The sequence below is a fragment of the Mycteria americana genome, chromosome 4, assembly GCF_035582795.1.
Source record: "Mycteria americana isolate JAX WOST 10 ecotype Jacksonville Zoo and Gardens chromosome 4, USCA_MyAme_1.0, whole genome shotgun sequence".
Lineage (NCBI taxonomy): Eukaryota > Metazoa > Chordata > Aves > Ciconiiformes > Ciconiidae > Mycteria > Mycteria americana.
Window position 1 is genome coordinate 76196235 of NC_134368.1, and position 27977 is coordinate 76224211.

At 40.0% G+C, this 27977-nt stretch overlaps 1 protein-coding gene across 6 annotated transcripts in view; it reads left to right on the forward strand.

Moving 5' to 3' along the window:
- Positions 1 to 5254: 5254 nt before the first annotated feature.
- Positions 5255 to 27977, forward strand: part of OTUD4 (OTU deubiquitinase 4) — a 36065-nt gene continuing 13342 nt past the window's right edge. For 4 of the 6 annotated variants that reach the window (XM_075500958.1, XM_075500955.1, XM_075500959.1 and 1 more), the window contains exons 1-14: positions 5255 to 5540; positions 8209 to 8762; positions 10309 to 10392; positions 13341 to 13391; positions 15301 to 15347; positions 19219 to 19291; positions 19774 to 19855; positions 20652 to 20796; positions 22755 to 22812; positions 23196 to 23313; positions 23548 to 23612; positions 25740 to 25840; positions 27211 to 27335; positions 27434 to 27614. In XM_075500958.1, coding sequence (XP_075357073.1) covers positions 8598 to 8762; positions 10309 to 10392; positions 13341 to 13391; positions 15301 to 15347; positions 19219 to 19291; positions 19774 to 19855; positions 20652 to 20796; positions 22755 to 22812; positions 23196 to 23313; positions 23548 to 23612; positions 25740 to 25840; positions 27211 to 27335; positions 27434 to 27614 — 1295 coding nt within the window. In that variant the 5' untranslated portion in view covers positions 5255 to 5540; positions 8209 to 8597. The remainder of the gene's footprint in view (positions 5541 to 8208; positions 8763 to 10308; positions 10393 to 13340; positions 13392 to 15300; positions 15348 to 19218; positions 19292 to 19773; positions 19856 to 20651; positions 20797 to 22754; positions 22813 to 23195; positions 23314 to 23547; positions 23613 to 25739; positions 25841 to 27210; positions 27336 to 27433; positions 27615 to 27977) is intronic. The other 2 variants (XM_075500954.1, XM_075500956.1) reach the window with 1 other exon arrangement.

Below are 27977 nucleotides of genomic sequence, written 5' to 3' on the forward strand. Positions count from 1 at the left end.
ATGTCCCTTCACTTCCTAACTCATATCGTGGACTCCCCCTGTCCACCTTTTACTGACATCAATGTACTTGCAGCCAAGCAGTCAGCTGCATCAGTGCCCTGATCCAGATGAAACAAATTTGTTGAAAACAAGAGCAAATTACTTTTTATGAAGGACAGTCTAGGCACAAGAGGAGGGAGCTGGAACAAGCCTGGGGAAAAGGTGGGACTCTTTCTCTGTAACAGTCTTGTGGTGGGTTGACCCTGGCTGGACACCAGGTGCCCACCAAAGCTGCTCTCTCTCTCCCCTCCTCAGCTGGACAGGGGAGAGAAAATACAATGAAAGGCTCATGGGTTGAGATAAGTACAGGGAGATCACTCAGCAATTACTGTCACAGGCAAAACAGACTTGACTTGGGGAAATTAGTTTAATTTATTACCAATCAACTCAAAGTAGGATAATGAGAAAATAGAAACTAAATCTTAAAACACCTTGCCCCCACCCCTCCCTTCTTCCCAGGCTTAACTTCACTCCCAATTTTCTCTACCTCCTCCCCCAGGGTGGCACAGGGGGACGGGGAATGGGGGTTGCAGTCAGTTCATCACACCTTGTCTCTGCTGCTCCTTCCTCCTCACGGGGAGGACTCCTCACACGCTTCCCCTGCTCCAGCGTGGGGTCCCTCCCATGGGAGACAGTCCTCCATGAGCTTCTCCAACGTGGGTCCTTCCCACAGGCTGCAGTTCTTCATGAACTGCTCCAGCATGGGTCCCCTCCACAGGTTGCAGTCCTGCAGGAACAGATTGCTCCAGCGTGGGTCCCCCACGGTGTCACAAGTCCTGCCAGCAAACCTGCTCTGGCGTAGGCTCCTCTCTCTCCATGGGTCCACAGGTCCTGCCAGGAGCCTGCTCCAGCACAGGCTTCCCACGGGGTCACAGCCTCCTTTGGGCGCATCCACCTGCTCTGGCATGAGGTCCTCCATGGGCTGCAGGTGGATATCTGCTCCACTGTTAACCTCCATGGTCTGCAGGGCGACAGTCTGCCTCACCATGGTCTTCACCATGGGCTGCAGGGGAATCTCTGCTCCGGCGCCTGGAGCACCTCCTCCCCTCCTTCTTCACTGACTGGTGTCTGCAGGGTTGTTTCTCACATACTCTCACTCCTCTCTTCGGATGCAGTTGCGCGTTTTTTTTCCCCCCTTCTTAAATACGTTACCCCAGAGGTGCTACCATCGTCACCGATGGGCTCAGCCTTGGCCAGCAGCGGGTCCGTCTTGGAGCTGGCTGGCATTGGCTCTGTTGGACATAGGGGAAGCTTCTCGCAGCTTCTCACAGAAGCCACCCCTGTAGACCACCTGCTACCAAAACCTTGCCACACAAACCCAATAAAAGTCTATGTTAGTATAAAGAAAATGGGGAAAGAGTACACTTTTTGGGTACAATGTAACCGTCCACATTACCTACAGTAATATCCTACACCAATTTGAACCCAATTACTCGTGTTTTATCTTTATACAACTAAAGACATTCTTTTAAGTGGATATGGCTCTGCCATCTTCCTTCATATTGGTTTTCTTGGCCCCAGAGCATACTTCGATATCACACAGCACTCCAGACCCCTCATCTAACTCCATAGCTATACTAGAATCCTATATTAATGCATGTAATGTTTTTCTACGTATGTACCAACTACCTCACAAACTTCTCCCTGTGGTCTTCTGTTCTCTTCTGATCACCCAATACATCAGGTAGCAAATTTGGCTTTGAATTAATTGAAGGTTTACAGATAGACTTACATCTTCCCACTTTCAAGTCAAAACCTGACTGTGAAAGGCATTATAAACTCATAAAGACAAACCCTTCATTTATCTTCAACATTAAGGCTACCACTTTTACTTTAGTCTGAAAAAAAAAAAAAGAAAAAAAAAGAAAAAAAAAAGGAAAAAAGGATTATTTATACTGTCTGCTTGATTATCTGTTGGTTTCTTCTCTTCTCTCTCACACGTTTGGAATCAATCCGCAGATTGTGAACAAATATGACAGAGGAACAGAAATCTCTGCAATGATAAGATTCTGGAAGTATCATGGAAATCAACATCCGAGTCAAGGAGAAAGACACAAATTACTGTTGCTGTTGAACACTGAAGTTACCTGTCTTGTTTGGCCTCCTGGCTGGATAATGAGCACATGCCAAGCCTCACAGCACATTTCAGAATCAGGCACGACACCTGCTACCTCTTGTTTAGCTAGCACTTTGGGAGTGCAGAGGGAAGATGAATGTATTACAGGGCATGTCAGAGAGCTAAAAGCCTAATGAGGTGCCAGAGCAATGTGTGTGTCATCTAGAAATAAGGGAACACGGCAGGAAGCTTGTGCTATTGCTGTGGCAGGACAGGGGTATAGGTGATACACCCCTATATCACCTAAGACAGAAGACACAAAACTGTGGGAAAACAGGATTCAGTATTTCTGCTGCTCCAAGATGAGCTATGGTTAGAACGCAACCATTCATGACTTCCAAAACCTTTTAAATTACTTTTCTTGCCTCACCTCTCAATATTTCTTGACTACACAAACATATGACTTCAGACCAACATCTTCAAGACATTTTATGAAGAAGTGTTCCTCAAGGGCAGAAGGAACAGCTTTTACCACAATGTGCTTTTTATCATTTCTGTTGTACTGAATGGTAACCATTTGTCTAAAAAAAATCCAACCAAGGAAAATTTTCTTCCCCAAATTAGAGACTGCAATGGGATATTCTGGCCAGAATCTCAGAACACACCTCCTACAGCAGCATCAAAAATACTTCTGGTAGAGAATTAAGAAATGTGACCATCATGTCACATGCAGCCCTTTTATCCTGTCTTCTTCATTCTGTGTGGGACAGTGTCAGTTAGTTGCTCTCACAGGAATTCATTCCACAAACTCAAACCAACCCTTCTGTTGCTTGCTCTGTTGTGCTGAAATATTAAGCTGCTGGCTGTGACCATCATTTTTTAGGTACTGCCCACCTGAATGTTAAGCACCTCAAATCTGATGTGGTATTAAATCCACATGGAATGAAAGCAGTTAAAATATCAGGCTGGGGTTCTAGCCTTGACCAAAACTCTCCAGAAGGCAAAATGTTACACGATTACTACGTTTTTGAAGAATAATTTCAAACTCAAGTAGACTACATGTCTGTAGTTCCCTGAGATGTAATGAAGGTATATAATACTGGGAGTGTATGATCTTTGACTCATGCATAGAACACAAAGATGTAGTTTGCTATAAATAGTATGCAGGAGTAATGCAACTATTACTATATTCGCTATGATTGCACTGCTGTTCTGCAAGACCGACGTGAAATCCAGGCCTATTCTTCATCAGCAGAATTAAAACCAAGTTTGTCTACACACAGAGATCCATAAATAAAATGGTTTATGTTGAAGATACTCTTATCCTTCTATATTTAAGTGTTATCCATCACCCACTAATGGCAATAGAAATCTTCCTACCGACTCAATTAAATGTTGGACTGAACTATTTATGCTACCTCTGATGTCAGGAAAGTGTATTTTTTCCTTTCAACAGGTAACAGAATCTCTTACTTACTGTTCAATTATTTTGTATATATTTTTTTAAAGCTGCTGCATGAGGGGCATAACTGTTTTGTAGATGTCAGTACGAACACAACCTGGATAAGAAATTGTAAACATTCACAAAAGACTCCAAACCCAAGTAATCATGACTTGTCAGAATGCACATATCTGATAGGGAACCAATTTTACCATGGAAGGATTGAACTAAAACTTTGAACAGGCTGTTCAGATTTGGTACAAGGGGTTTGGGACAACTCCTTGAAATGAACATCCTTGGTCTCTCAGGCTGAAGATTGACAAGGATCTGGCCTGCCACTTCACCAGAACCAAAACCTGTCATCTCTTCTTCATCTATTTTCTCTTTCCCACCTTCTCCCTCTCTTGTGCCGGTGTTTGCACAGCAAGTGCACAACAAAATGGTCTGAAGACCTGATCTCACTGAAAAATATTGCAGGGGAACGCTTGCCTGTCAGCCGGGTCAGTTTTCTCAGTGTGCTTCACTGTCCAGCACAAACACAGACACATGGAGGCACTACCACCTGAAATGTGTACTGTTCTGTAACTTTGGAAACCTAAGACCAGATAGGGATAAATGACTTACAATGGATTGTGGCTTAGCCTACTGTCTCAAAAAGTACTGTTCACATGCTAACTTTTATTTAACATGCACAGAAAAGGTAGACTGAATTGCACCTTACCAGATAAGCCTAATGGTTTATATAACCTCATATTCTATTTCAAGCAAAAATGGTCATTTCAAACAAAGACAAAAAATCTCATAGTGGACTACTAAGCAAACATGCAACCTAAAAAGATTTTTTTTACTGTGTCCCCTTAAGCATCAGGCTTTATCACCACTATTAATATTCATGCTAGCTAGCCTGAAGTATTTATTTACTTACTTAATTCCCCCTAAACACTTTGGTTTGATCATGCATTTGGGTGATGAGTTCCTCACCTGAATAAGCATTTTATTTGGGGGGAAAAAAAATCAAATTTGAATTCACTACACACTTGCTTACTCTTTTCACAACCTTCCCATTACTGATTTACAGACATTTTAGGTATTTCTTCATGTCTGTTACAGCATTTCTGTGCACTATTACTGTAACTGCACGCACATACTGAGGGCACAGGTTAACAATTTTTCCTTTTGGCAGCGCGGCCGACCGACATGAAGGCCGGCTTCCCCTCTCCTGTCCCGCACCTGTTCTTCCGGGCCATTAACTCATTAAAAATATTACCTGTCAGAAAAACTCTTAAAAACGTTTCCCGCTGCATCCCACAGTCCGGGGGTGGGGTGGGGGAACTTACAACTAGGCTAAACGGCTTGAGGAACCGCTGCCATTAGGCAGCGGCAGCCCGCGGCTGTGAGGGCGGGGCAGGGCAGGCCGGGCCCCCCCCGCACTTCGCGGCGGCGGACGCGAGCACTGGGACCTGCGGGGTAGGGGGGGGAGACGTTCTCCGGGCTGTACCACTGCGTGCCCCCTGCGGGTGGAGACATGAGGCGACTGCCGCTCGCCTCGGCACTGTCCGGCTCCTTAAAGCCGCCCAGCGACAAAGCCCAGAGAAACAGTCCCGCGCAAAACGCCGCTCCCTCCTCCAGCACCTGGGCGTTCTCCCCGGCCCCCTCCTTTCTCCCCTGTGCGGCAAATGGTACGAGCCGCAGCAGCCCGCACAGGTGTGGCCGCTGGGGCAAACCAACAGCAGGCGGAGGGGGAGCGGTGTGGGCGCGCGCTCTCGCTCGCTCGCGCGTGCGGCGAAGAGTGATGAGAGGCGGCAGGGTGAGACCGGGACGGGGCTGGCAGCGGCCGCATCATCGGGGAGCGACGCGAGCAGAGCGGCCGCCGCGGGAGATTGAAGTGCCTGCGCTGCTGCTGGGGCCGCGGCGAGGCGAGGAGGGGGCGGCGCCGCTGCCGCCACTGCAGCCGTTGCCCGGGGGGAGGAGAGGAGGAGGAGGAGGACGCCCGCCCCTCCGCCGGTAAGTGCCAGTCAGCGGGTGGGGGAAGGGTGCGGGCCGCGCCGCGGCCCCTCCGGGCGGGGAGTCCGGCCCCACACCCCTCGGCAGCGGCTCGGGTGCCCGCGCAGGGAGGGCCGCCGAGCAGGGAGGGCCCTCGTGAGTCTGCTCCTGCTCCGGGAGGCCGGCGGGCTGCAGGCCGAGGGGCCGCCCCTGCCCGGGTGCCTGTCCCTGGCCTGTGCGGAGTCGCCCAGGCCAGACTTGCGGGTTGGGGGGAGGCTTCTGGTGAACCGGCGCTATCTGAAGTGGGAAAGAGCGGGTGTGAAGCTGGGCGAAAAGTGGTCTCCTCTCTCCAAGGTTGCAGTTTGATGAGTAAAGGCAGCGGCTGCCCCCCTCCCCCCACCTTTGCCGGCCCAGGTGTTGGCACAGGCGGGCCGTGAACTGAATCACAAAACTAATCTTAGTTTAAAAATGAGGTGTGTGGGGGGGTTTTCTTTGGGTTTTTTTTTTTTTATGTATGTGTGGTGGTTTTTTTTTTTTTTTTAAGCTTGAGTCAGCTTCCTGAGCTGATTCAGTGTATGGGCAGCAGAAGTGCTTGTGTGGGCAATAGAGGTTGGTGCAGAGAAGGAACTTGTGGCTGGAGCTGCTGCTTGTGGTAGAAGTGCTGGTTGAAAGTGTTAATAAAGCTACTTGCTAATTGGAATATCTGTAATAACTCATGAGTTATAATTTGGCCATTCTTATATTGATGGAGCATTTATTTTGACGTTGAGGTATTTCAGATGTCTTTTGGTGGATGTATTTCTCTTGATGCCTTAGAAACTGAGTGTGTACAGGCTAGGTTTCTTCAGCGAGAGCTTTGCCTTTTTAGAAATAGATGGCTTCTTGTATAGCAGTACTTGGGGGGGGGGGGGAATCTGTAGGTCACTGTTGCTTGATCGACTTCAGGAGTTGGTTGCAAAAAGAGCAGGCTTTTAGGGAACTGACAACTTAATGACTTTAATTCTTTAATTTTCTCAGTGTATTCACTGATCAGAACTACATTTACATTCTGTTACATACTGGATGACCTTGTGTGTACAGGCATTCTTGAGTCTGACAGATGTGATGAGAGGCATTTGCCCTTCCCCTAACTGGCCTTTAGAATCACAATGACAAAAGGCTCAAATATGAGGGAAGACAAATTTGTGAACATGTTACAGGATAGTTCTGTCTCTAACCATGACAAATAGGGTGAGGAAAAATGGAATATTCCTAAGAAACTCTGTAACTGGACACTAGTTTGATAGGTCTCAAAAGCATCTTGTCAAATCACTTTTATGTACAGAAGCAGCACCTGTCACATGCGGGACTCTGCTAGTCTGAGTTTCTTCAGTGAATATGGTAGCTGAGTCAGTGGCAGCAACTGTTTATAGTTCAGTCTTGATAGATGACCTTTCCCATCTTCTGGTGAGAAGTTTGAGCTTTCCCTCCAGCCCCTCGCTAGTATTTTTACCTCGCGCTCCTTGTCTCAAACATCCCCATGCTGCCTAGCCAGCTCTCTATGTCTTGGAGGTTCAGATGCCGTTAGGGTTTTACTTTCACTTTTCTCAGTTTCTGTTCTCCTTGTCTACAGAGATCCCTGGGAATTTGCTTTTGTTTCCAGTAGGCCAACTCCTTCCTGGTAAACCTGGACTTCTGTTAGGAAAAGGGGGTTTGATACTACTTGTACAGAGCTGCTGGAGCACTTTCTCCTGACTCAGCCTGGCTTGTAACTTCTGCTTATCCACTCAGTTATTATATGATATACAGATCTTGGCTCAGGTCACAGCCCTCCCTGGTCTCGTTACTGTTGGCTGAAAGTGAAAATCCGGGTTTTCAGTCCTTCTGTCTTTGCCTCTGTTTCTTGCATCTAAATTTGTTCATTTAAGCTAGGAAGTAACTGGTAGCATTTTTTCCTCACTAGTGCTACGGAGAGCTTTGTAGCACTCTCTCCTAGGTAGGTTGCACAACCAAGGTAAAAAGAGCCTTACAAGTTTGGAAAGCTGCCTTTCTTGTGGCATTTTGTGCACCAAAACCTCCTAAAGCCTGTTTACAAGGCCAAGCAAAACTTAGTCATGCAATTGTAATAAGTGTTTGCTGCTTCTTACCTCTAAGAGTGGTATACAGAAAAAGTAGTATATTAAGTGTTGAATGGCTATGGCTTTTTATATCCCTTTTTAATTAAGCCTCCTGTTACTATCCCAGCTTTATTTACATCTTCTTTCCTGCAGGGGGATGGATTTCAAAAATAATCTTATAATATAATCTGTTGGGGGGGTGGCAAAACAAACAAAACCCAAACCCACAAACCCCACATATCTAGGGCTTAGGTGCCAGGCGTCCCGGTGTTAGTTCTAAAACTAAAAAGCTGTTACGGAATGAAATGAGCCTGACTCTGTGCAGGACTAACAGCCAAGCCCTGACCCCCCCGAAAGAGGGGCGCGGCGGGTGTTGCCCCCCGCTCCCGGGCCGCTGCGGCCCCGCCGGGGGTGGCCCGGCCCCGGGCGCTGTGTCCGCCCGGCTCCCGCTTCTTCCCCCTCCTCCGGGACTACCGCTCCCAGAAGCGCCCGGGCTGAAAGTGAAAATAAACGCCAGGTTACGCTTCTTTTTTTCCCTCCTCTCCCCGGCGGCGGTAGCACATGTCCTTTCTCTTTTGTTTTCCGCCTGGCAGGCCGGCTGCGCGCTCGGGCTGCGGAAGCCGCCGGGAATCGCCGCCCCGAGGGAGAAGTGGGACCGGGACCCCGCCGGAGCGGTGTCCAGGAGCTGCCGCCCGGCCCCCTAGAGAAGCCTAGAAGCGACGGTTTTTATGGAGCTGGAAGTCCAGACTGAGGAGTAAAACTTTGCAGTTTCCCTCCGCGATTCCCACATGCAAGTTGATAACGTGAGACCAGCTGCTTTTCTTGCTGCTGCTGCTGCTACCTCGAGTGCTGAGGGGCCAGCGCTCTCCTCCCCCACCTGCTGCTGGTTCCTTTACCCCGCCCTAGAGCTGCTCGGCGGGTTTACCTTGCCATGTGGGGCTAGGAGAGGTGCAGCGATTCTCCACAGCGTGAAGCCGTAAACATGGAGGCGGCGTGCAAACCCGACGGCGGGGAGCAGAGTCGTCAAGGCAGCGGCATGGACGCCCCTGGGGACGCTTCTATGGACTGCTACTTGCGATCTCAGGGCTTGTACAGAAAAAGAGTTGCCAAGGATGGATCTTGTCTTTTCAGGGCTGTGGCAGAACAGGTAACTGCTTACATAAAGCTACTTTGCGTGAAAGCATGGGAAGTGGATCTCGTTAGTGGGTGATAATTAGTGTTAAAATGCAGACGAGTATAGGTTAAGGTTACACAGTTGTATGCCAGGGAAAAAAATTAATTTTTGCCTTGCGGGGTGAGAGGAGTTCTGTGTGTACAGCCTTCTTCTGTCATCAAGAAATTACTACCTGTTTTGACCTTCCACTGGCTCCCCAGAGCTTTTTTCAGTGTAAGATTTCAGCATTTGGATACAGCTGCTTTAGACAATTTAGGAAATGGAATTTAGTGGAAAGAGCTGAAAAGCTTGGTTCTTACTTTTGTTAATCTATAAGTTTACTATAAAATTAGAGAATTTATTTTCAGTTCTTCCTGTTGAATTCCCCTCCCCCATTTCAGTGTTACTGTTAAAGGAAAAAAGTGACAGCGTCATCTTGTCTTAAATACAAACAAACAGCAGTGGGAGCTCTGGTGCTTCTGATTGGGAGCCCAGATTCCTGTGCTAATTATACACAGTTCACTCCTTTTTTTTTTTTTTTTTTTTTTTTCTTCTTTAATTACTTTCCTCACTGAATTTACAAGTTCAGGCAAGCAAACACTATTGATCTGAAGTGAGTGGGTTTTATTTCAAGGGAATAATCAATGAATATACATTGATATTCTGGTGTCTTTAATATATATAGAAGGTTTCTCCTGCACTCTGGTGTATATAGAACTTTTTTCAACTATTCATTAAATTTTTAACATTTCATTCTTATTTTATTAAAGGGAAGGTTTTTAATTCAAAGTTAGTAGCTGTTTATCCACAAATTTGGCCTGATCTCTGTACTCTTCATGCAGAAAAACTGAACTGATCTGAATTTGGAAGTGTTTTAAATTGAGGGTAGTGTGTAAGGATTGCAAGAGAGGCTGCAACTTAAATTGACTGGAACTTCCCTACATTGTAGTAAGGACGCAGACAAAGTCATGTTAGAGACAACTCTGAACCTATGATGAAAATAATTTTTTTTTTTCCAGTAGAGGTTTGAACAGGAGGTGGAATGCAGGTGTCATATTGGGGTCTGAATTCCTGGCTTCCAAATCAGTATTTGGGCAACAGACCTACACCTCTTAAAGTCAAGAGAAAGTAACCCTGTGCTCTCTTAGATTTGATTGGATTTCTGAACAAGTGCATATTGGTAGTTGATTTCCTCATCCGCTCCTGTGGTAACTTACTTCTTCAATTAATTGAAGTCCTTTACAAAGGAGCTGGTTAAAGAATGACAACAAATGCTATTCCTTTTGTTCAGTAAATCCTCATAAAATTGAACTTTTGAATTTAGTAAATTGTGAATTCTGCAGGCACTTAATTTTTGAAGAAGTAATTGACATTTCACCTGCATAAAGATGTTGTTACTGAATGAATATGCATTTTAAATATTTTTTTAAAAATAGAGTATTTCCAAGCCTGTATTTAGACAACAGTCATTAATTATTTGTGACCCATCATCAAAACTCCTAAGAAAGAGTGTCACTTTCTTCCGTTTCTCCCTGTGTAGGTGTTACACTCTCAGTCTCGGCATATTGATGTTAGGATGGCTTGTGTAGACTATCTTCGGAAAAATAGGGAGAAATTTGAAGCAGTAAGTATTTTTGTTTTCTTTGTGAGCATTTTAAAAAATGGTATTTTATTCCTTCCATTTTTCTGAAGTATGTTCTGCTGTTTGTGACAGTATTCATCATAGCTATTACTAGTTGATGCTTTTTACTAGTGAGTGCTCTTTAAATTAATTGGCACATGTGTGGTAGTAAATCATTTTCATAAGCTTGGAGAAAGACCTGCATACTGCTTGCACTGGAGGGATGTGGGGTGGGAATAGTTTTTAATGCTCATTAGAAAACAAAACAAACTTTCTTTAATAGTCTGTAGTGGAGCTACCAAAATCTGGATTTTATTTTAGTATAATGCCTATTTTAATAAAGGTCATAAAATGTTCTTATTGTTCTATTTAATTGCTTTTACAATATATAAGGGATTTGACTGATGAGATCAGTGAAATTTGTTTTAGAGTCTACAATTTATTATGCATTGCCATTGTGTTTTGGACATAAAATATTTTGATATTGATCTATATTTGGCCAATGTCGTCAGTGTTAACATTATAAAATCCTTTTTTTCTTCCTTTTAAAAGAACAATAATAAATAATGGTGCTCCTGTTTGTGCTTGTATGTGTTCTAGGGTATATACCATTTAACTAATTTCCAGGATAGCCAAAACCGGAGTATGTGTAAGCATTTGTTACTAGAGCATTATTACTCAGCTCTCTTTTTCTATTCTAAATTTACCTGGACCCAAAATAAAAAGGCTGTTTTAGATGCACATTGGCATAGGGAAGAGAAAGAAAGCAGGAATAAGAGTGTGTGTATTTGCTGTAATTTCTGACAGAGTGCCCTATGCTCAAATGTGACTGATCACTGTTAATGTGGAAGTTGTCAAGAATGGCAGACATAAAATACAGTGAATCTCTCTGGGAGAATGCAGCTCTGACTTGTCTGTTTCCATTTGCCAGGACTATTTGTTTGTTTCCAGTTCATCTGAGGACTTACCAACTCTTAGATCTCTCTCCCTTTTTTATTTTGTTTTATTTTTTCACTGCTGACTTCAGTCCCTTTCTTTCCAGAATTACTCCACTCACTGCAATATCTGCTTCTCTGCTTCTGTTTTCCTCTTGTATTGTGTAGTTTTTGGAAATATCTTGACCCTTCTTGACTCTACGTGTGTGTTGCTTCCCTTCCCTGGTTCTGGCATCTTCTCAGCTGGGTTACTGCTTTGTCAACCCTAGCTGGTTTTACTATCTTGGTCTCTCTCCTCCAGACTCCCAGTCTCACTGTTCTTTTTTTCCTCAGACTTGATCCAAGTGGTATGACCTCTCCTCTATCCATCTCTGCTGTCCTTCTGAAAAGTCTCTTTTTTCAAAAGTTTCTTGTCATTTTTCAGAATAGGCATTTCATGTACAAGGTTGAGGTGTTTCATATCTCTTCTCATTTCCTAATGTTCCTACTCCACTTCAGCTCTGCTGATCTCCTTTGCTCCCCATCTCTCTTACTATACTTCATGTTTTCCATCTGGAATATAGCATTGTTAACTTCTCTCTCTTAAAATAAACAACAAATGCCTCTTTCCCTAATCTCTTAGTTCAACTATTTACTCATCTGCCCTCCTAGTGGTTACGCTCTATTGACATGTACTGGTGGTACCCATTGAAGTTCCTCTTCCCTCTGCCTGTTGTAACCATTTCAGCTTAGACTTCCGTCTCTTTTGTTTGATTGATACTGCTATAACCGAAGTTTCAGGTGACTGTGTGTAACCATCTTCATTTTTATCCTCATACTTTCTTGAAGTGTTATCTTTGATTGCTGCTGTCTTATATTCATTGTCTTTTTTTAACTCTTCAGTTTCCTATGAGAACTTTCTGGTGCCCTTCCTTTCTTCCTCGGTGCATTGTCTTTAGATCATTTAATTTTGACACACAAAACAACTGCTGTCTGTGATCATGTTTTACTGATCTGCCTCTTAACTTCATGCCTGCTTGCTTCTGTCTAAATTAAAAGCTTTGGCCAGACTTTTTTATTCTCATGAACAACACTGTCCAGCCAGGTTCAAAATGGCTAAAGCAGAATTTTTAATCTCACTGCTCTGCTCAGTTTTCCTTATTACCTTGTTTCTTAATCACTATGGGTAAAGAGGCCATCCAGCTTGTAGCTTAAGTTCATAATGGGAATTACTTCTTTGTTTGTGGATCTTTATTTTAATTAAATTGAGCAGATTGTGTCTAAATAGCTTTTTTTAAATACAGCCTCTCTGTTGGCCAGCATGGCTGAAACACTTTGAAGTTAACATGTCTAAATTACTGTAGCATCTTTCTCTGGCCTTGACAAATGTGAATTTGGCCTCTTCATGCGTGTTAAGGAGTGCAGCTGAAGGATTACTTTCTTAGCCTGGCACTTACAGTGTAGCCCAATTATTTGCATCCTTTCACTGAAAGTAAAAGCAGTTTGTTTGAAGTGATACAGAAAAGAGGAAAAAGTGCTTTATGATTTGCCTATACTATATCTTACTGCTACTTGGATACTACAGAAATGTGCCTCCCATTTCTGAGTGTCCATTGCTGCCTATTTCTTTTAACAAGATACTTGAATAAACCCACACATGCTTTCTCTAGTGATGCTGTGCATGCCTGGGGTGAATTGCCCACGAACATCTACTTGACAGCATCTTTGCTTTCTTTCAGATTTCCCGTTTGGCTGCTGGATTTTTTTGTTGGGTTTTTTGTTTGTTTGTTTGTTTTGTTTTGGATTGTGTGATGACTCCAAAAGCTGTTTATGTGGTTATTTTCTGGAACGCAGACCTATGTGTTTGACCATTTATGCCCTCATCTCTACATTGCTTTATACTTAGATTGTAAGCTCTTTGAGAGCAGGATAGTCTTAAATTTCAAATGGTACATTCCCATTGGTACAGTGGGTCATAGACTGGGGATTCCATATGCTTCGCTAATAAAAATAATTATTACTTTTTTTTTAATACAGTTCATAGAGGGGCCATTTGAAGAGTATTTAAAATGTTTGGAAAATCCACAGGTATGTTAAACTTGATTTATAATAGAAAGCAGTATTTTTGTTGAAGTTAATGGGTAATTGGGATTTTTTCTCACAAATGTTTTTGACTGAGCTTAAGAGGTTTTTTAATTATGTGAATGTATACTTTTATGTGTGTACTGTCTATTGTAAAATGATTTGGGGAATTTTTTCTATGTCTTGTTTTAAACCTGTTATTCCTCAAAATTGTATCCAAACATTTCTAGCCTCTGCAAATGCCAAGAAACATAGTGTGGCTAGCTCTTTCTTGAAGACAGCCTTGAATAAATGCCTAAAAATTTAGGTGATGAAGACACAGTTACTCATGTAAAGGATTTCATGAACAGTAGCCACAGGCTCTTATGAAGATACTGATTTGAAGCAAAATTATTTTTTTTCCCCCCTAATTTAATTTTAATATTTTTATTAAGGAGTTAACAATTCGTGTAAGCTGAGGGGAGAGAAAAAGAGAACTATCTAGTACAATGTTGCAAAATCTGTTAATTTTTTAAGTGCTTGTACATAAATTCTACTAAACTTTCCCCTCCTAGAAATCAAAGTATGATTCTCCCCCTCCCCCCACCATGCCTACAGCATCCCTAGTTAGAATGGCTAACCAGATGGTTCTTTATTTCAGTTTCCAAAATGAGTGGTGGAAGGAAGAAAAAAGTGGGTGTTGGCCTATTCTGCTTCTGTCTTGCTTTGTTTATTCTAGGATTTTTAATCGCAAAGCTTTGTTAGTCAAATTCTGGGGTTATATGGTATTCTAAATGGTAAATCATGCCGTTTTCCAGTAGAACTTATTCTGAACCGAACTACAGCAATGTGAATGGTTTACTACACTGTGTGTATGGAAAATGTCTTTTTCATAGATGTCTACTAATGTTTAAAAAAATCTTTTTGAAAAATAAAGCATACAGTAGCTTTTTTACATTATCAGAGAAATTAATATTAAGTTGTTCTATATTTGAAAATTGTCATGAGAATTTAAAAAATGATTAAAAAAAAAAATTGAACTGCTACAAATTCCTGCCCCAAACTTAATTTCAGTAATTTTTAATTTAGTAAGAATTTAAAAAAGAAAAAAAAACAGTTAAAAAAAAAGAGAAGAATCTAGTCACATCCTACTGGAGCACAGTACAGCAGTTAGGCTGGTAATGGAAGAAACAACTTTTACTTTTCTATGATTTGAGTCTGGGTTATGGTATTACTGACACTTCACTGTTTAATAGCTTTAAAGGGCAGATTTTTTGTCTTTCTTCAGGTATTGATATACAGCTGCTTGCATGGGAAATGCAACTAACTATCACAAGTTTATTTTGGCTGTTTGGAAATGGTCTGTCTACTTTGTGTTGGAGCACAAGACTGTGTCAAGATATTTTTATGGAAGTTATCTGTGTTTCATGCATGAGAGTTAAGCTTCAAGGTTCTTTTTCCATTTCATCTATAGCTAAAGGCCCACAAAACCAGACAGTTTTGAAGGTAGAGATTTTTAAAAGCACTTGATAAATCTCACACTTTTTTCAAAAATCACTTTTGAAAAGCTAGGCTGCTGTTTGTTTAAGTTTAACAAAAAAAAAAAAACCCAAAACACCACTGTATCACCTTTCAAAATCATACTCTTCAATGATAGATCTGCATTTATGTGATTGGTTTTAGTTCTCTCAGTCTTCATACTGATTAGTTTCTACTTTGGGAAAAAATCCCTCTAGCTTGTACCCCTTAACCTTACTGGAATAGTTACTGTTATTTCAGAAAACCTTCAAATACAGTCAAAGTGTCTCAGCTGAACTCCAGACTGAGTGGTGGGGTTTTTTTTGACAATAATTTATTGCTTCTCTTGATGTACACATGAGGAAGTGTAATAATTGTGTGTTTGATTGAACTTAAATTTTTTTTTTTCCCAATACAGGAATGGGTTGGACAAGTAGAAATAAGTGCCCTTTCTCTTATGTACAAGTAAGAAAACCTTTAAATATGTTTTATTGAGATCATTTCAGTTGTCTTGTTAGTTACTGAGTTGGAATAGCAAAGATGGAATTGTATGTTATATCGTAGTTCTTCAGAAAATCACAAATATGCTTTGAAAATTGCAGCTGTCAAGGTATCAAATAAAAATAGAAAAGTGAGCTTTGAAAATGACATTTAATCTGGGATTTTGAATGCAGGTTTGCAATAATGTCATGCATCTCACCTGCACAACTAATTGTGGGTAGAGTCATACAGTTCATATTTTGTTAATTTTCATAGCTTAATTTTTCTGCTAAAATTGCTTTTCTTATTTCTCACCAAGGCTTTAATATTAACGCTGTTGCTATGCGGTGGGCTGTACCCATTTCTTTATTACCTCTGTACAAATGCTCTGATGTAGCTTAGTGATGTGAGTATTGAAGGCTGTATGCTAGAAAGCTGTTCTCACACCTCCCCTGGTATGGAGTTGTATGTACTGGTATAAGACTACCTGGTGTACTGCTGTAGCTTATTCTATTTTCTGTATAAATTTTCCTTTCTCCACTGTATCAGTATAGATGAAATAGTACGAGTTTGTCAAGGGCCGTAGCTTGAGCTATGCTTAATAAATGTTTCGGTATTTGTGCATAGACAAACATTCCTCTTGGTCATGACCAGTTTTGCTGATGTGTTTTTATTAAATATAATCCTATATATTAATCTTTCTTCACAAAGGAGTATGAAACAATATGCTGAATATTTATAACTGCTTTCTTATTGCTGTGTAAGGGAATGAGCAATGTACAGCATCTTCTCTTTCCGCTGTTTGTAAACCAGTTAAAAAATTCAATATTTCAGAATGCTTATGTAAATTAATGACTTTCTTTGTACTTTGACTCTTGATGACACAGTTGATAAGAGGAAAGAAACAAATTAGTTAAATTACTTTCAGGTACTTAGATGAGTGCTAAGTGTGGGAAATTGCATGAAATACTATCTCTGCAGTTTATGTGGTTAATGGGACAGTTTAGAGTTGCACGTGCTGCATGGGTGGAACAGGACTGAACGGAAAGTCAGAGTAAGGTTTGGCTGAAGAGACTTAGAGAGAAGGTCTGATGGTTAGATTGAGCCAGGGTGTAGAGGGACGTAACTCAATTTAAGTCAACAAAATTGCATGCTTGATTGGAACTGTATGGTTGTGGACTTCTGTTTGTTGTATTTCTGGCCATGAGAAATGTTTTCTCATGAAATAGAAGCAGTTTATTTTGAAGTAACGATACATTGGTATCCAAGACCACAGCTGATAAATGAATACAGAGACAAATCCTGGTTGATAATAGTATTTTTTAAATTTCCCTTGGAAGCGTGAGGAGGCTTGTGGCATAGTTGCAACTCTAATGTAGTGTTTCACTGCAGAGTTGAACACACAATTGTTACTGCCATGCTTGTTTTGGGAAGACTGGCTTTCATTAAAAAGGCAATTTAGAGGCTCTGGGAAAGTAGCAGTGGTGATGAAGGTTGGGGGAAAGAGTGGCTTCCCTGCTGGCAGATTGAAGGAAAGCAGAAGTATGAATTTCCTGTTTGTGCCAAGTGGAGAAGTGAGAAAGTTTTAGATTTTTCAAGCATAGGATAGAAAGGCAGTGTGAATAGGTTTGTTTTCCTTTCCACTCCTCAGATCTGTCACAAGTGTAATTTGGTTATCTAGTAAATTTTCCTTGCCTCCCTGAAGCAGGTGGGTCCCTGAGCTATAAAATTCTTTTCCTCTCAGAATTGCTTTTTCTGAGTTGCTGTAGAAAGGTGTCGTGGTTTAGCCCCAGCCGGCAGCCAAGCACCATGCAGCTGCTCGCTCACTTCCCCCCTCCCCGGTGGGATGGGGGAGAGAATCGGAAGAGCAAAAGTAAGAAAACGTGTGGGTTGAGATAAGAACAGTTTAATAATTGGAACAAAATAATAGCAATAATAATAATGAATTATAATGAGAAGGAAGAAAAAACAACGAGAGAGAGAGAGAGAGGAACAAAACCCAAGGGAGGGGAAAAAAAGGGGGAAAAAATATATAAAAAAAAATAATACAACTGCTCACCACCCGCCGACTGACGCCCAGCCAGTCCCTGAGCAGTGATCGCTACCCCCCGGCCAACTCCCCCCAGTTTATATACTGGGCATGACATCATATGGTATGGAATAGCCCTTTTGGTCAGTTTGGATCAACTATCCTGGCTGTGCCCCCTCCCATTTCTTGGGCACCTGGCAGAGCATGGGGAGCTGAAGGGCGGGGGGAAAGTCCTTGACCAATGTAAACACCGCTTATTGACAGCCAAAACATCAGCGTGTTATCAATATTATTCTTATACTAAAATCCAAAAGGTGTGTTTTTTTAATCTAAAAACTGCACCTGTGAATATACTTAATAATTTTGCAAGACTAAACTTTTGCTTGTGTGAGCAAGCAAGAAGTTGAAGGAAGTGATAGGTTGTCGAGCAAAGAATGCAAAGGGAGGATTATGGATAAAACAGAGAAAATAATTAAATTTAAGATCATGACAGAGATTGATTATAGCAGAAAAACAAGTAGCAACATTGATGGTCTTTCAGTTTTTAGAAAATAAAAAAACATAGCATGTCATGTCAGTATCAGTTGTGGGTTTTCCTGTATTTGTCACTTTATATCCTGTTCAACTTTTTATGCTTTCTAATCTAATAAGATAAAAGAATTGTAAGTGTGGAGTGTAAATTCTAAATTTGCTTAACTGTAGTAGCTCACCTCTTCATTTATGGTATTTTTAATCCTCTTAAATGTAATGAGGTACTGAAACTTAGTTTGCAGCGATTCAAACTCTTCTAAACCTGCTTGGAAAAACTATGCTGGACTGACACCCTTGATGATGCGTATCTGCCAACACTGCAACAGCACACTATCTGCTGGTTCGGTCCAAGCTTCCCAAAAAGTTTGATTCCATTCTGTCAGTTGAAGAGACAACAGAGGGGTTTCTTTGCCACTTTAAATCCAGCAATTTGAGTCTAACGAACACAATGTGCTATTCGACTCCAGACTTGCTGGAGTCCTTGTCCAAAGAGAAAGGGAAACTGAGCCTTCTGAATGTCTTTTTTGCAGGGTATTATCCATTTTAAAATGCAGAAAAAGATTCTTCTTGCTGCATGTGAAAACTGGGACATGTGGAGGGCATGATTTTCAGAGGTGGTGGAGACTTGGTTACAATAGCTGATACTCAGGCAATGCCCACTGATGGTTTCTTGGGCTTTTGGCATGCTCCTTCGTGGCTCAGCTGCCACAGCGTGCTGTTTGGGGGCAGAAATGTTGTGTGGACCCTTCTGAGCACGAGAACTTGGTTTCGGAGGCAAGAAGAGTTTCTGAGTACAGGCATGGGCTGTTCTGTTAGCTGGCCTGTTAGCTGGCCTCTGTCCCCAAAAGGGTTCTCGCACGCATGTAATCAGTCTGCTAGTACAGATTTAGCCTAAGCCATTGCTCACCTTCTGGAAATTTATCACTGTTTCCTGTCTCTTCATAAAACCAACCTCCTCTTTGTTCTGGTGGATTTCAAAATGGCAAAGTGTAATGAATTTCTCCAGGACTGGGGAGCCATCATCTTTCTAGACAAAGCTCCAGAAAGTGGTGTCTGGAAATTTGTTTTACTTGCTATTGGCTCTGTGCATGTTGTGCCAGCAAATCTTATTCTAGTATATGCTTTCATAAAAGTAAGCCTTTTTTTGCCCAGTGATAGTTGTACTCATCATCTTCAGTATTCTTTTCCACTAGGTGTTTTCTGTGGTTATGTATATTCCTTGAACTTGACTTGAATACTCCAATTTTTATTGATATTAATTTTTAAATGAGTTCTTAACTGCTACTTTTTTCTCAGGAAAGATTTCATAATATACCGGGAACCAAATGCTTCTCCTTCACATGTAACGGAAAATGGCTTTTCTGATAAGGTAAAAAAAAAAATTATGGCTGTTGTGAAAGGCTGAATTAAGACTACTCTATAAACAGCAAATAATTTCATGTGAGTTTTATTATTCAACGCAATTAAATGTTCTGAGAATTCAATTTTAACAATTTCTTTTGTACATATTTGAGGCAGCTATTCTGTTAATATATGTAGTACTTCTTTTTAAATAGATGGTCCATATTTGGGGTGTGGTATATCTTCCTAGTAATATAAAATTCTGTAAAAATCAATTTACAAGTGCTAACTCGCGTAGCTACCTCTATCTTAAATTCTTTTTGACTTCTGGTCAAATTCTTTTTGGTTTAAAGAACATCCACTAAACATTTTGATCGTTTTATTGATACTTTGAGATCCTCAGAGATAACAAAGCACATTGGTATGTTAAATTGAATTTTAAAGGTAGTGCTCATATGACAAATCAAGTGAGAGGCAAAACCTAAAATATCTGTACGATTTTTTTAACAGGTATTGCTGTGCTTCTCAAATGGAAACCACTATGATATTGTTTATCCCATAGAGTATTCAGAAAAGGCTGCTCTGTGCCAGTGTAAGTATTATGTTGATTAGTTAAAAGCACGTATTTTTACCAAAAATATTAAAATTATCACCATCAGGTTTCAGGAAAATGCTCTGTGTGAAAGTTTATTATAGTCATTCTTTAGTACCTTAGTTTTCCATTTGAATTGTCAATGACTGTATGATTTTGCGAGAGCATGAATTCTATTGTGTCCTGATTCTTGACAAAGCTGATTATATACCAAGAGGAGAAGACTTATCTGTGTCTTTCAATCTGGGTGGTCTAACGTAAACAGAAAATGTTGGTGTACTAATTTATAATCTGTTGCATTGTCTTTGGTCAGCATTCTAGTATTAATTTTGTATTTCAGACTGTTAGAAAACTAATTGTTTGCATTAAAATTATCCTTGCATGTGTAACTTGTCACAGAAACCATGGGGGTAACACGTGCAAAAAACTGTCTTCATGGATTATTGTTTTCTTTACTAGATTGCAGAAATGCCCAAAGGTTTGATGGGTCACTGTGACAGTCCCTACAAGGATTCTCATTCTTCATGAAAACTCTGCCTATGTGCAGAGTTACAAGGCTAAGGCCAAATTTGCCTGTCAAGAGACCTCATTTCTAGTAGTTTTATGCATACCTATTAACCCATAGTAGCTGCAGCTGGTTTTCCTTCTAATGCCTTCACTGCTTCAGTTAACACATCAAAATGCTTGCTTGCTTGCTTTGATTGAAGTAATTTGAAATGCATCTGTAATGGTGGTGTAAAATCTCATTTACCTTGTAACTGATTTTGCCCTTCCGCTTTCTCCTCCCCTTCCCCAGCTCTGCTGTATGAGTTGCTGTATGAGAAAGTATTTGATACGGATGTAAAGAAAATCATAGCAGAACTTAGTGCTGCTGGTGTGACAGAGGAAAGTAATGGTAGCAGTGAAGTATCTGCTTCAGATTCAGAAGATGATAACTACAGGTAAATGCAATTTAAAAGTTAACGTAAGATGCCTGTGAGTAATACATGGTAAATGAGTTTTCTGAATTTCTGGTGGGTAGTAGAATCTAACAGGGTTGAAAACCTTTACAAGTTACTAAGAAGAGAAACACAAAGGGGTAAGGTTAGAACTATGAAAGAATGAAATACGTAATCTTCACTGTACCTAAGGACAGGGTTCTGGTTCCTCTGTTTTTCCTGCAGTCTAGCTTTGGGTCTCTTTACATGATGGAATATTGCCATTGCAACATGTCCCTCTTCCTGTTTAAAATAGCAGAATCCCCTGGGAGAATTGTCAGGGTGCCAGTCTGGCGTGGTAAACTCTGTGAGAATTACTTGGCTCACTCTTGCAACTGGGTAGAGTTACAGGAATCTAATCCAAGTTGTGTTGCTCCCACATCTTGGGGCTGAAATGCCTGCTTGAGATGTAGCTAATGGAGAAATACAGATGTAGCTTGCTCCATTTTGTTCCTTGATCTTTATGAAGTGATTATATTTGTGGATTTATATTCCTTTTGCTGGACCTGGATGCTCTAGCTAGCTGTGAGGTTTTGACTTACTGATTCTTTTTGCACAGTAAGTCTTTGACAGTGCCATTTTTGCATTTATGTATTGGCCGTTTTTCTTCTATTTAATACTGTTCTTAAAACCCTCGCTTGTACGAAATTCCATTGAAGCCATGGAGATTATGCTATATTAGTGCATCATGTCCCCTCTTCCTGCTGAATGTCATTAAAGTCCTTCTGGGGGCTTTGCTGTAGTCTGTGTGGCACATGGCAGAAGAAATTCTTTGAGATGTTGGGAGCTGTGTTTTTTTCCTCAAGCTGAAAACAACAGAAAGGAAGATGATAGAAATCACCACAGAAAGAAAACTAAGTTCTGGGAAAGGGATTAGCTTCCTTTCTTGTTTGGGGAAAAAAAAATACTAGGGAACACTTCCAATTAAAATGCAAAGTATTTCTGCCTTGGGGAATGATTATTATAGTTAAATGTCAGAGAGTGGAAATCTTCTCTATCCCTTTCTGTTCTTGGAGCTTTCCTGGGCCTCATATGCAGTAGCATTACCCTGTATCTTTGGGATTCATAAGAAAATATACTGCTAACCTCCATAGCACCTTTGTAAATGAAGGTCATATACTCAGTTGACACTGTCAAACTCCATGTTTTTTATTTAAACCGTATGTCTTATGATGCAAGAGCTAGTGTGTGTGACTCTTGACATCGTTAACCCAAATTACAAACACTTTGCTGTGTTTATGAAGTCTTAAATTTTTTTGCTTGTCTTAAAGTTGACTTCAGCTTGTTTCATTACCTAGTTTTCCAGATCTCTTTCATTTTATAAATGTGAACTTTTCAATTATGTTGTTATTAAATGTAATAGTTTATTTTGGTTTTAGTAGAAATTAATGCTGACAGTTGCCTATAACTGCTGTAGGGAGAAATAGTTGTGTTTTCTCTGTGAAAGAAATTTTCCAGTGATGTCAGGTGTAGAAAATAAGAGTAAATTAGGGTGCCTGATGCCAGTTAACTAATGGACTGGTTTTTGGTTTTGAGGGTTTTTTGGTGTGTGTGTCTGCTTTTGCTACATTTTCCTTGCAAAAGTTTTAAAGGAATTTTTTGTTTCCCTTGCCTGCCCCACCCCCCCTTTTTTTTTTTCTTAAGTGATGGCTAAGTCAATACACATAAGTTAGACTTCCTAAAACTTGTACTTAGAAACAAAAGTCTTATTTTTAGCTTTATATGATATAGAAATGTAGTACTTGTTTTAGACTTAGCTTTTTCATTTTAAGAGATGAAGATGTTCTGTGGTATGCTTATTGGGGAAAAATATGTAGAGAGTGGTAGTTTCAGTATTTTTATCCACTTCCAAGATGTTTTTTACCTGATTTCCAGGCCTTAGTAATACTGTATTACCACAGCTTGCTTCTGTACTTTTGCAGAAGTAAAGCTACAACAGTTAGTGATATGAATGGATTGAAGTCTCTTTCTGGCAACAAGGTATTTATATGTTAAGATTTATTTTCTTCCTAATAACTTGTACTCTGCTATATGTTTCAGTGTTTAATGTTCATGAGAGTGTCTTGAGTTTCTAGTTTTCCTAACATGTAATATCTTAAAAACTACTTACTTATTTGAAAAGTAACATTTGCTTTTGATGTTCCAAAAGGTGGATAGTGTCCTTTTTAATGCTGCTTAGTTCTTAATTTTTGTTCTGGTATGGTTAAAAGAACACCATCAAATTATTTTTTCAAAGCTCTTTATGCTTTATGTATTTTCAGCTTCTTTATTTCAGTTTAAAGCTTGAGCACTATGATTGAAAAATGGAAAACTGTGTATCTTTATGTAGTTGGCCATTTAGCACTTTGTTTTGTTTCATACAGCACCTTAAGAGCAATGGGAATCCTACCTTGTTGGTCTTACCTAAAAAAGTTCTTAAATCACTCAATCCATCAGTTTACAGAAATGTTGAATATGATGTTTGGCTCCAATCCAAATGGGGTAAGTAATCAAACACTTCAAAGTTCAAACTTTTGCAAGCTGATATATAAAGTGAAGCCCTCTTGAAGAACAGTGGTGCAAATGGCAGTTTGGGTTTAGGCAGTGGTGTTCCTCACATGGGTCAAGCGTGCAGATTTAGGGCCTGAACTTCTGGTTTGCATTTTTACTGCATCAAGAAAGTAACTCTTCTGGTGTATTTAAACTGACAGTGTATTACTGCTAATGTATTTACAGATCAGCAAAAACAAGATTTTTCTATTGCTGCTGGCATGCAATACTCAGTTGGAGATAAATGTAAAGTAAGTAGTATTGAATTATAGTTTCTAGAGACACTAACTTTTTGCTCAAGATGCCAGTTTTCCCTCTGTTAACTATTTTGATATATAATTGGTACTTTCTAAATATTCTTTGCTTGCGTCTTCCAGCTGTGCATATGCTCATTATTTAATTGTTGGCGGTGTTCATGACTTACAGCATACATGTAGAACAGGCATGTAATAGAATGTCTGATCAGTGCAATTTTACTGCATTAAAAAGTCACAAGGTTAACTTCAAGAGTATATTTAATAAGATGACTGTGGACCTTAATGTTAGGTATACAAATAAGTTTGTGCAGGCTTGCCTCCATGGTGAGTCTTTGCTTGGTGTTGTACAGTGCTAGCCTCTGTGTGAGAAGTAGGTGCATTTAGGGCAGTTTACTTGGTTCAGGCTAAGCTCTGTTCTTCTCTTGGTGCTCGTAAGCTTGCTAGTTATTCCCGTGATGTGCAGAAGTGTGGGGTAGGTCTGTTTTACAAAACTAATCATTATCTCCACTGTGTCTTTTGCTGATGGCTGCACTTGCTTTATCACAGTGCTGTGTGATAAAGTGTTTGCGTGCATACTGTTGCATGATGAAGAATGAAATTTTAGTGTTTTCTGTCATACAGGCTTTTCTTTGGAGAGACCAAAACCAACATCATAGTTGTGTATTTATGTTCAACTCTGGAGATAATGATTACTGTCTGTAAACTACGTTTGTTCTAATCTCATTACTTTCAAGTAATGGAATACAGCTCGCTTTAGTTACTGCAGATCCTGAAGTTTTGGGCAATTCTTCCTCTTGAAGTATTCGAAGTATGTTACACAATTGCTCTAAATTCTATTAAAATTTGTAGTATGTATTGCTGCTTAAGAAGAAATAAGATTTGCCATTAAATTCTATAGTACTCAAATTTTAGATTAATCTTCTTAGGTGTGTTAGCTAAACTGGTGGTACTTGTCTAAATACAGTTCTTTCTAGGACACTTGACCATCTATTAAAATTATTAATATTAATGTGAAAATATTCAATTATGTTTATCATGCAGCCTGCGGGCTCTTTCAGTTTGTACTTTTTTATTTGTGTAATGGAATTAAGCATAGTGAATAAACAGCAGGAAAAACACAGCTCTCAACTTTAAAAAAAAAAAAAAAAAAAAAACAAAAAAAACCAACAAAAAACAAAAACGAAAACAAAAAAACCCCAAAACAACAAAACCACAAAAAACACACACCCCCACACCCCCCCAACTAAGAAAAAACCCCTGATGTGGAGTTGATTCTTGCTTAATAGTACAGGCTTAAAATTTGTATTTAAGACCCTAAGGCTGTCTTGTGTAGTATTTACTAAAGGGTACAGATGATATTAGTAGAAAAAACTCTGGTAATTAACATACTCTCTCTGTCAAATTTTACATGTACATGGCAAGACAGTAAATATATGGGATAAAAACATGGGAAGGGAAGATGAAGTAAATAGTGAAAAGTGGAGTTGACAGTACAACTGGAAAGCCAAATGTTGTAGCAGAACGTTATGAAAGTTATATTTAACAGAAGAATTTTAAGAACATGGAATGTTAGTCAGACAGGTAACACTATCATGTCTGAACAACTTTTTTTTGGTTGTGTTAAAAAATTTTCTGAAGAATAACTTCAGAAATAATTGGCATTCATTATGTTCTTAAATGAAATTTCACTGAAGTTAGTAATGAATTTTTCTTTTCTTTACATGGATTTTAACAGGGAAAAGCTTTGGGTTTTATTCTAAGAGAAAGTGTTTTCAGTAAAGCTGGAAAGCCTTGATACACTGATTACTTTTAACTTTCTCATGTAGTTTTGAAAGCCATATTTCATTAAGTACTGTTACCCAGCAAGCTTTCTGTTTAGTTTTTGTTTTGTTTTTGTTTTGTTTTTTTAATAGTATTTTTATTTCTTTTTGAACAAGGGATCTGGATTGAAGACTCGCTTTTGATACATTTACTGAATTATGTGATGTTTATTTCTCAGGTCTTCTGTTGCCCAGAGGAAAAGTTCTATTTTTGACATTGCTGATATTTTAGAGAGTTCCATCCTCTCATTGTCATCTTTGACACTAATGTACCTTTTTTCCTTATTCTTTTTCCTTATAGGTGCGCTTAGACCATAATGGGAAATTTTATAATGCCCATATTCAAGAAGTTTGTTCAGAGAATGGGCCAGTTGTTGTATTTGTAGAAGAGCTTGGAGCAAAGTAAGTGGTTAATCTCTTTTGGAAAAGAGTGCCAAACTGAACCTTGGTAATGGCAGCATTACTTTAGTTCAGAGTTAATATCAGCCCCTGAAGTGTACCTTCTTTACTTGAAGCAGTACTACCACAAAATTGTTAAGAAAACAACATACTAAATAAAAAAAGGAGAAAACGGTTCTGCGTCGATTGTCACTTCAGAATTTTTTCTTTAGTGCTAAGTAGTCTGGATTTTACTTGCAAAGTAAAACAGTAACTACATTAGTATTAGAATTTTTTTTTTTGCACAAGATTCAATCCTAAACAGATAGACACCATTCTAGTTAAGTGTTGCTGCTTGTGCTTAATGATTAGATGCTAGATTTGTGACAAGCTTTTCATATTAAAAGGTCCATCAAAGCACCTAGCTTCTCTGTTGGTTGTTTAGCTCTGCCTGATTTCATACAGAGAGTGCCAAGTTGCTGTTTAGATCAGTGTCACCTTTGCCCTACCTTGGGACAAACTAAGTGTTTAAAGTTGTTGGTGAGGGTTGCAGGGCGCTTTTGTGTGTTGTTGGTTGCCTTTTTTGTTGGCTTTTTTCTGGGGCGGTAGTGTTGGTGGTTTTGGTTGTTTGGGGGGCTGGGAGTTTTTTGTTTGTTTTTTTGGGGGCGGTGGTTTGAGACATCTTCTTGAGCTCTGTTGTAAGTTCTGTAAGTCTTCTGGGGCAAAAAAACAGCCCACAGTTGAGTGTAGTTTGGGAAGAGGAAACGCTTTCGGTCAAGGTAAATGAGGGAAGGAGAAAGATGCCCATTAATCTCATGTGATCTCCTTCTGTAAAAAAAAAAGTTGTGAAATCTGAAGATTGTCTCATAGTTTGTTCCTTTTTTAAATTGAGATTTAACCTGATTTGAACTGTCTATTATAGATTTGAATGTCTTCCTTTCAAATAATGTAAACAGTTGCTTGGACATCCTACAGCATCCTCCATTAAAAACACAGTAATTGCTCTGGGATATAAACCACCAATATAATGTTTTTCAATTTTGACATCTGTTGCAGTGTTTGTGATAAGTTTATCCAAGTATATTGCTTTTTCTGATCATTCACCTTTTCTATCTGCCCTGAAGACATTATAATACTCACTTCATACATGGCTGATCATTCTTTACTGGATAAGTTGGCATCAACTTATCAGAGAGTTTTATTTAAAAAAAAAAAAAAGTTTGTTCTTCTTCTACACATTGCTTGAGTGTAATCATAAAGAACAAAGGGCTTTGAATGCAGTGTTCTCAAAAATGGAAAGATCCATCAGTCTTAGTAAACATGTGGTATTAATTTATGCAAGCCCCAGTCTGGTCTTTAAGATATTTTTCCCTCCGTAATTCCTTGTTTTGTAGGCATGCTGTCTCACTGAAGAGCCTTAAACCTCTTCCACAGGCCTCTCCTATGGAGGGCTGGAACACTGTGCCAGGGAAGAAGATAAAAAAGTTTTTCCCAACATGGGGGCAGAATGCTCAGCCCGGTAGGACTGTACCTGTCTTTGTGTGGCAGAATCTTTATTGTCTGATGTTTTGTCCCAAAGAGCTTAATGATTAAAAAAAAATCACGTCTTTATCATAGATGCAGATTGCAGAGGGCCAAAGAATCAGAGCAAGTCAATAAAACCCCAGTCAGCACTACCTCCTCGACTTCAGCATACTGTGGGAACCAGGCAGCATCAGTTCTTATGTTCTGGACCCCAACCTCATCAGACCTCAACTGAGCAAAAAGCTCCAGGCAGGAATCCTTCTCAAACTATAAGGTAAAACTGCAAATAACATCTTCCTTATCTTGAATGCTAGCTGAGCTTCTTGGAGCCCAGATGCCTGCTTCAGATGCTTCCAACATGCTCTTTTGAAATATGTTGCCACTGAATTCTTAAGAAGTGTTCCAAGTCCTTAAGAATACACACAAGCACAAGAAAAAGAATTATCTTTTTTTTTTTTTTTTTTTTTTAATTTTTAAACATTTTTCAAAATTGCTGCCATCGTGAGCTCCCACTTTTTTCCTTGCATGGCAGCATCTCCCCTGGAAGCACCATACAAAAGCTGCAGTTTCTTCTTGGAAAGCGGATGCTTGGTTTTTTTTCTGGTTGGCGCTGAAGTAATGTTGCATGTAGCACTTC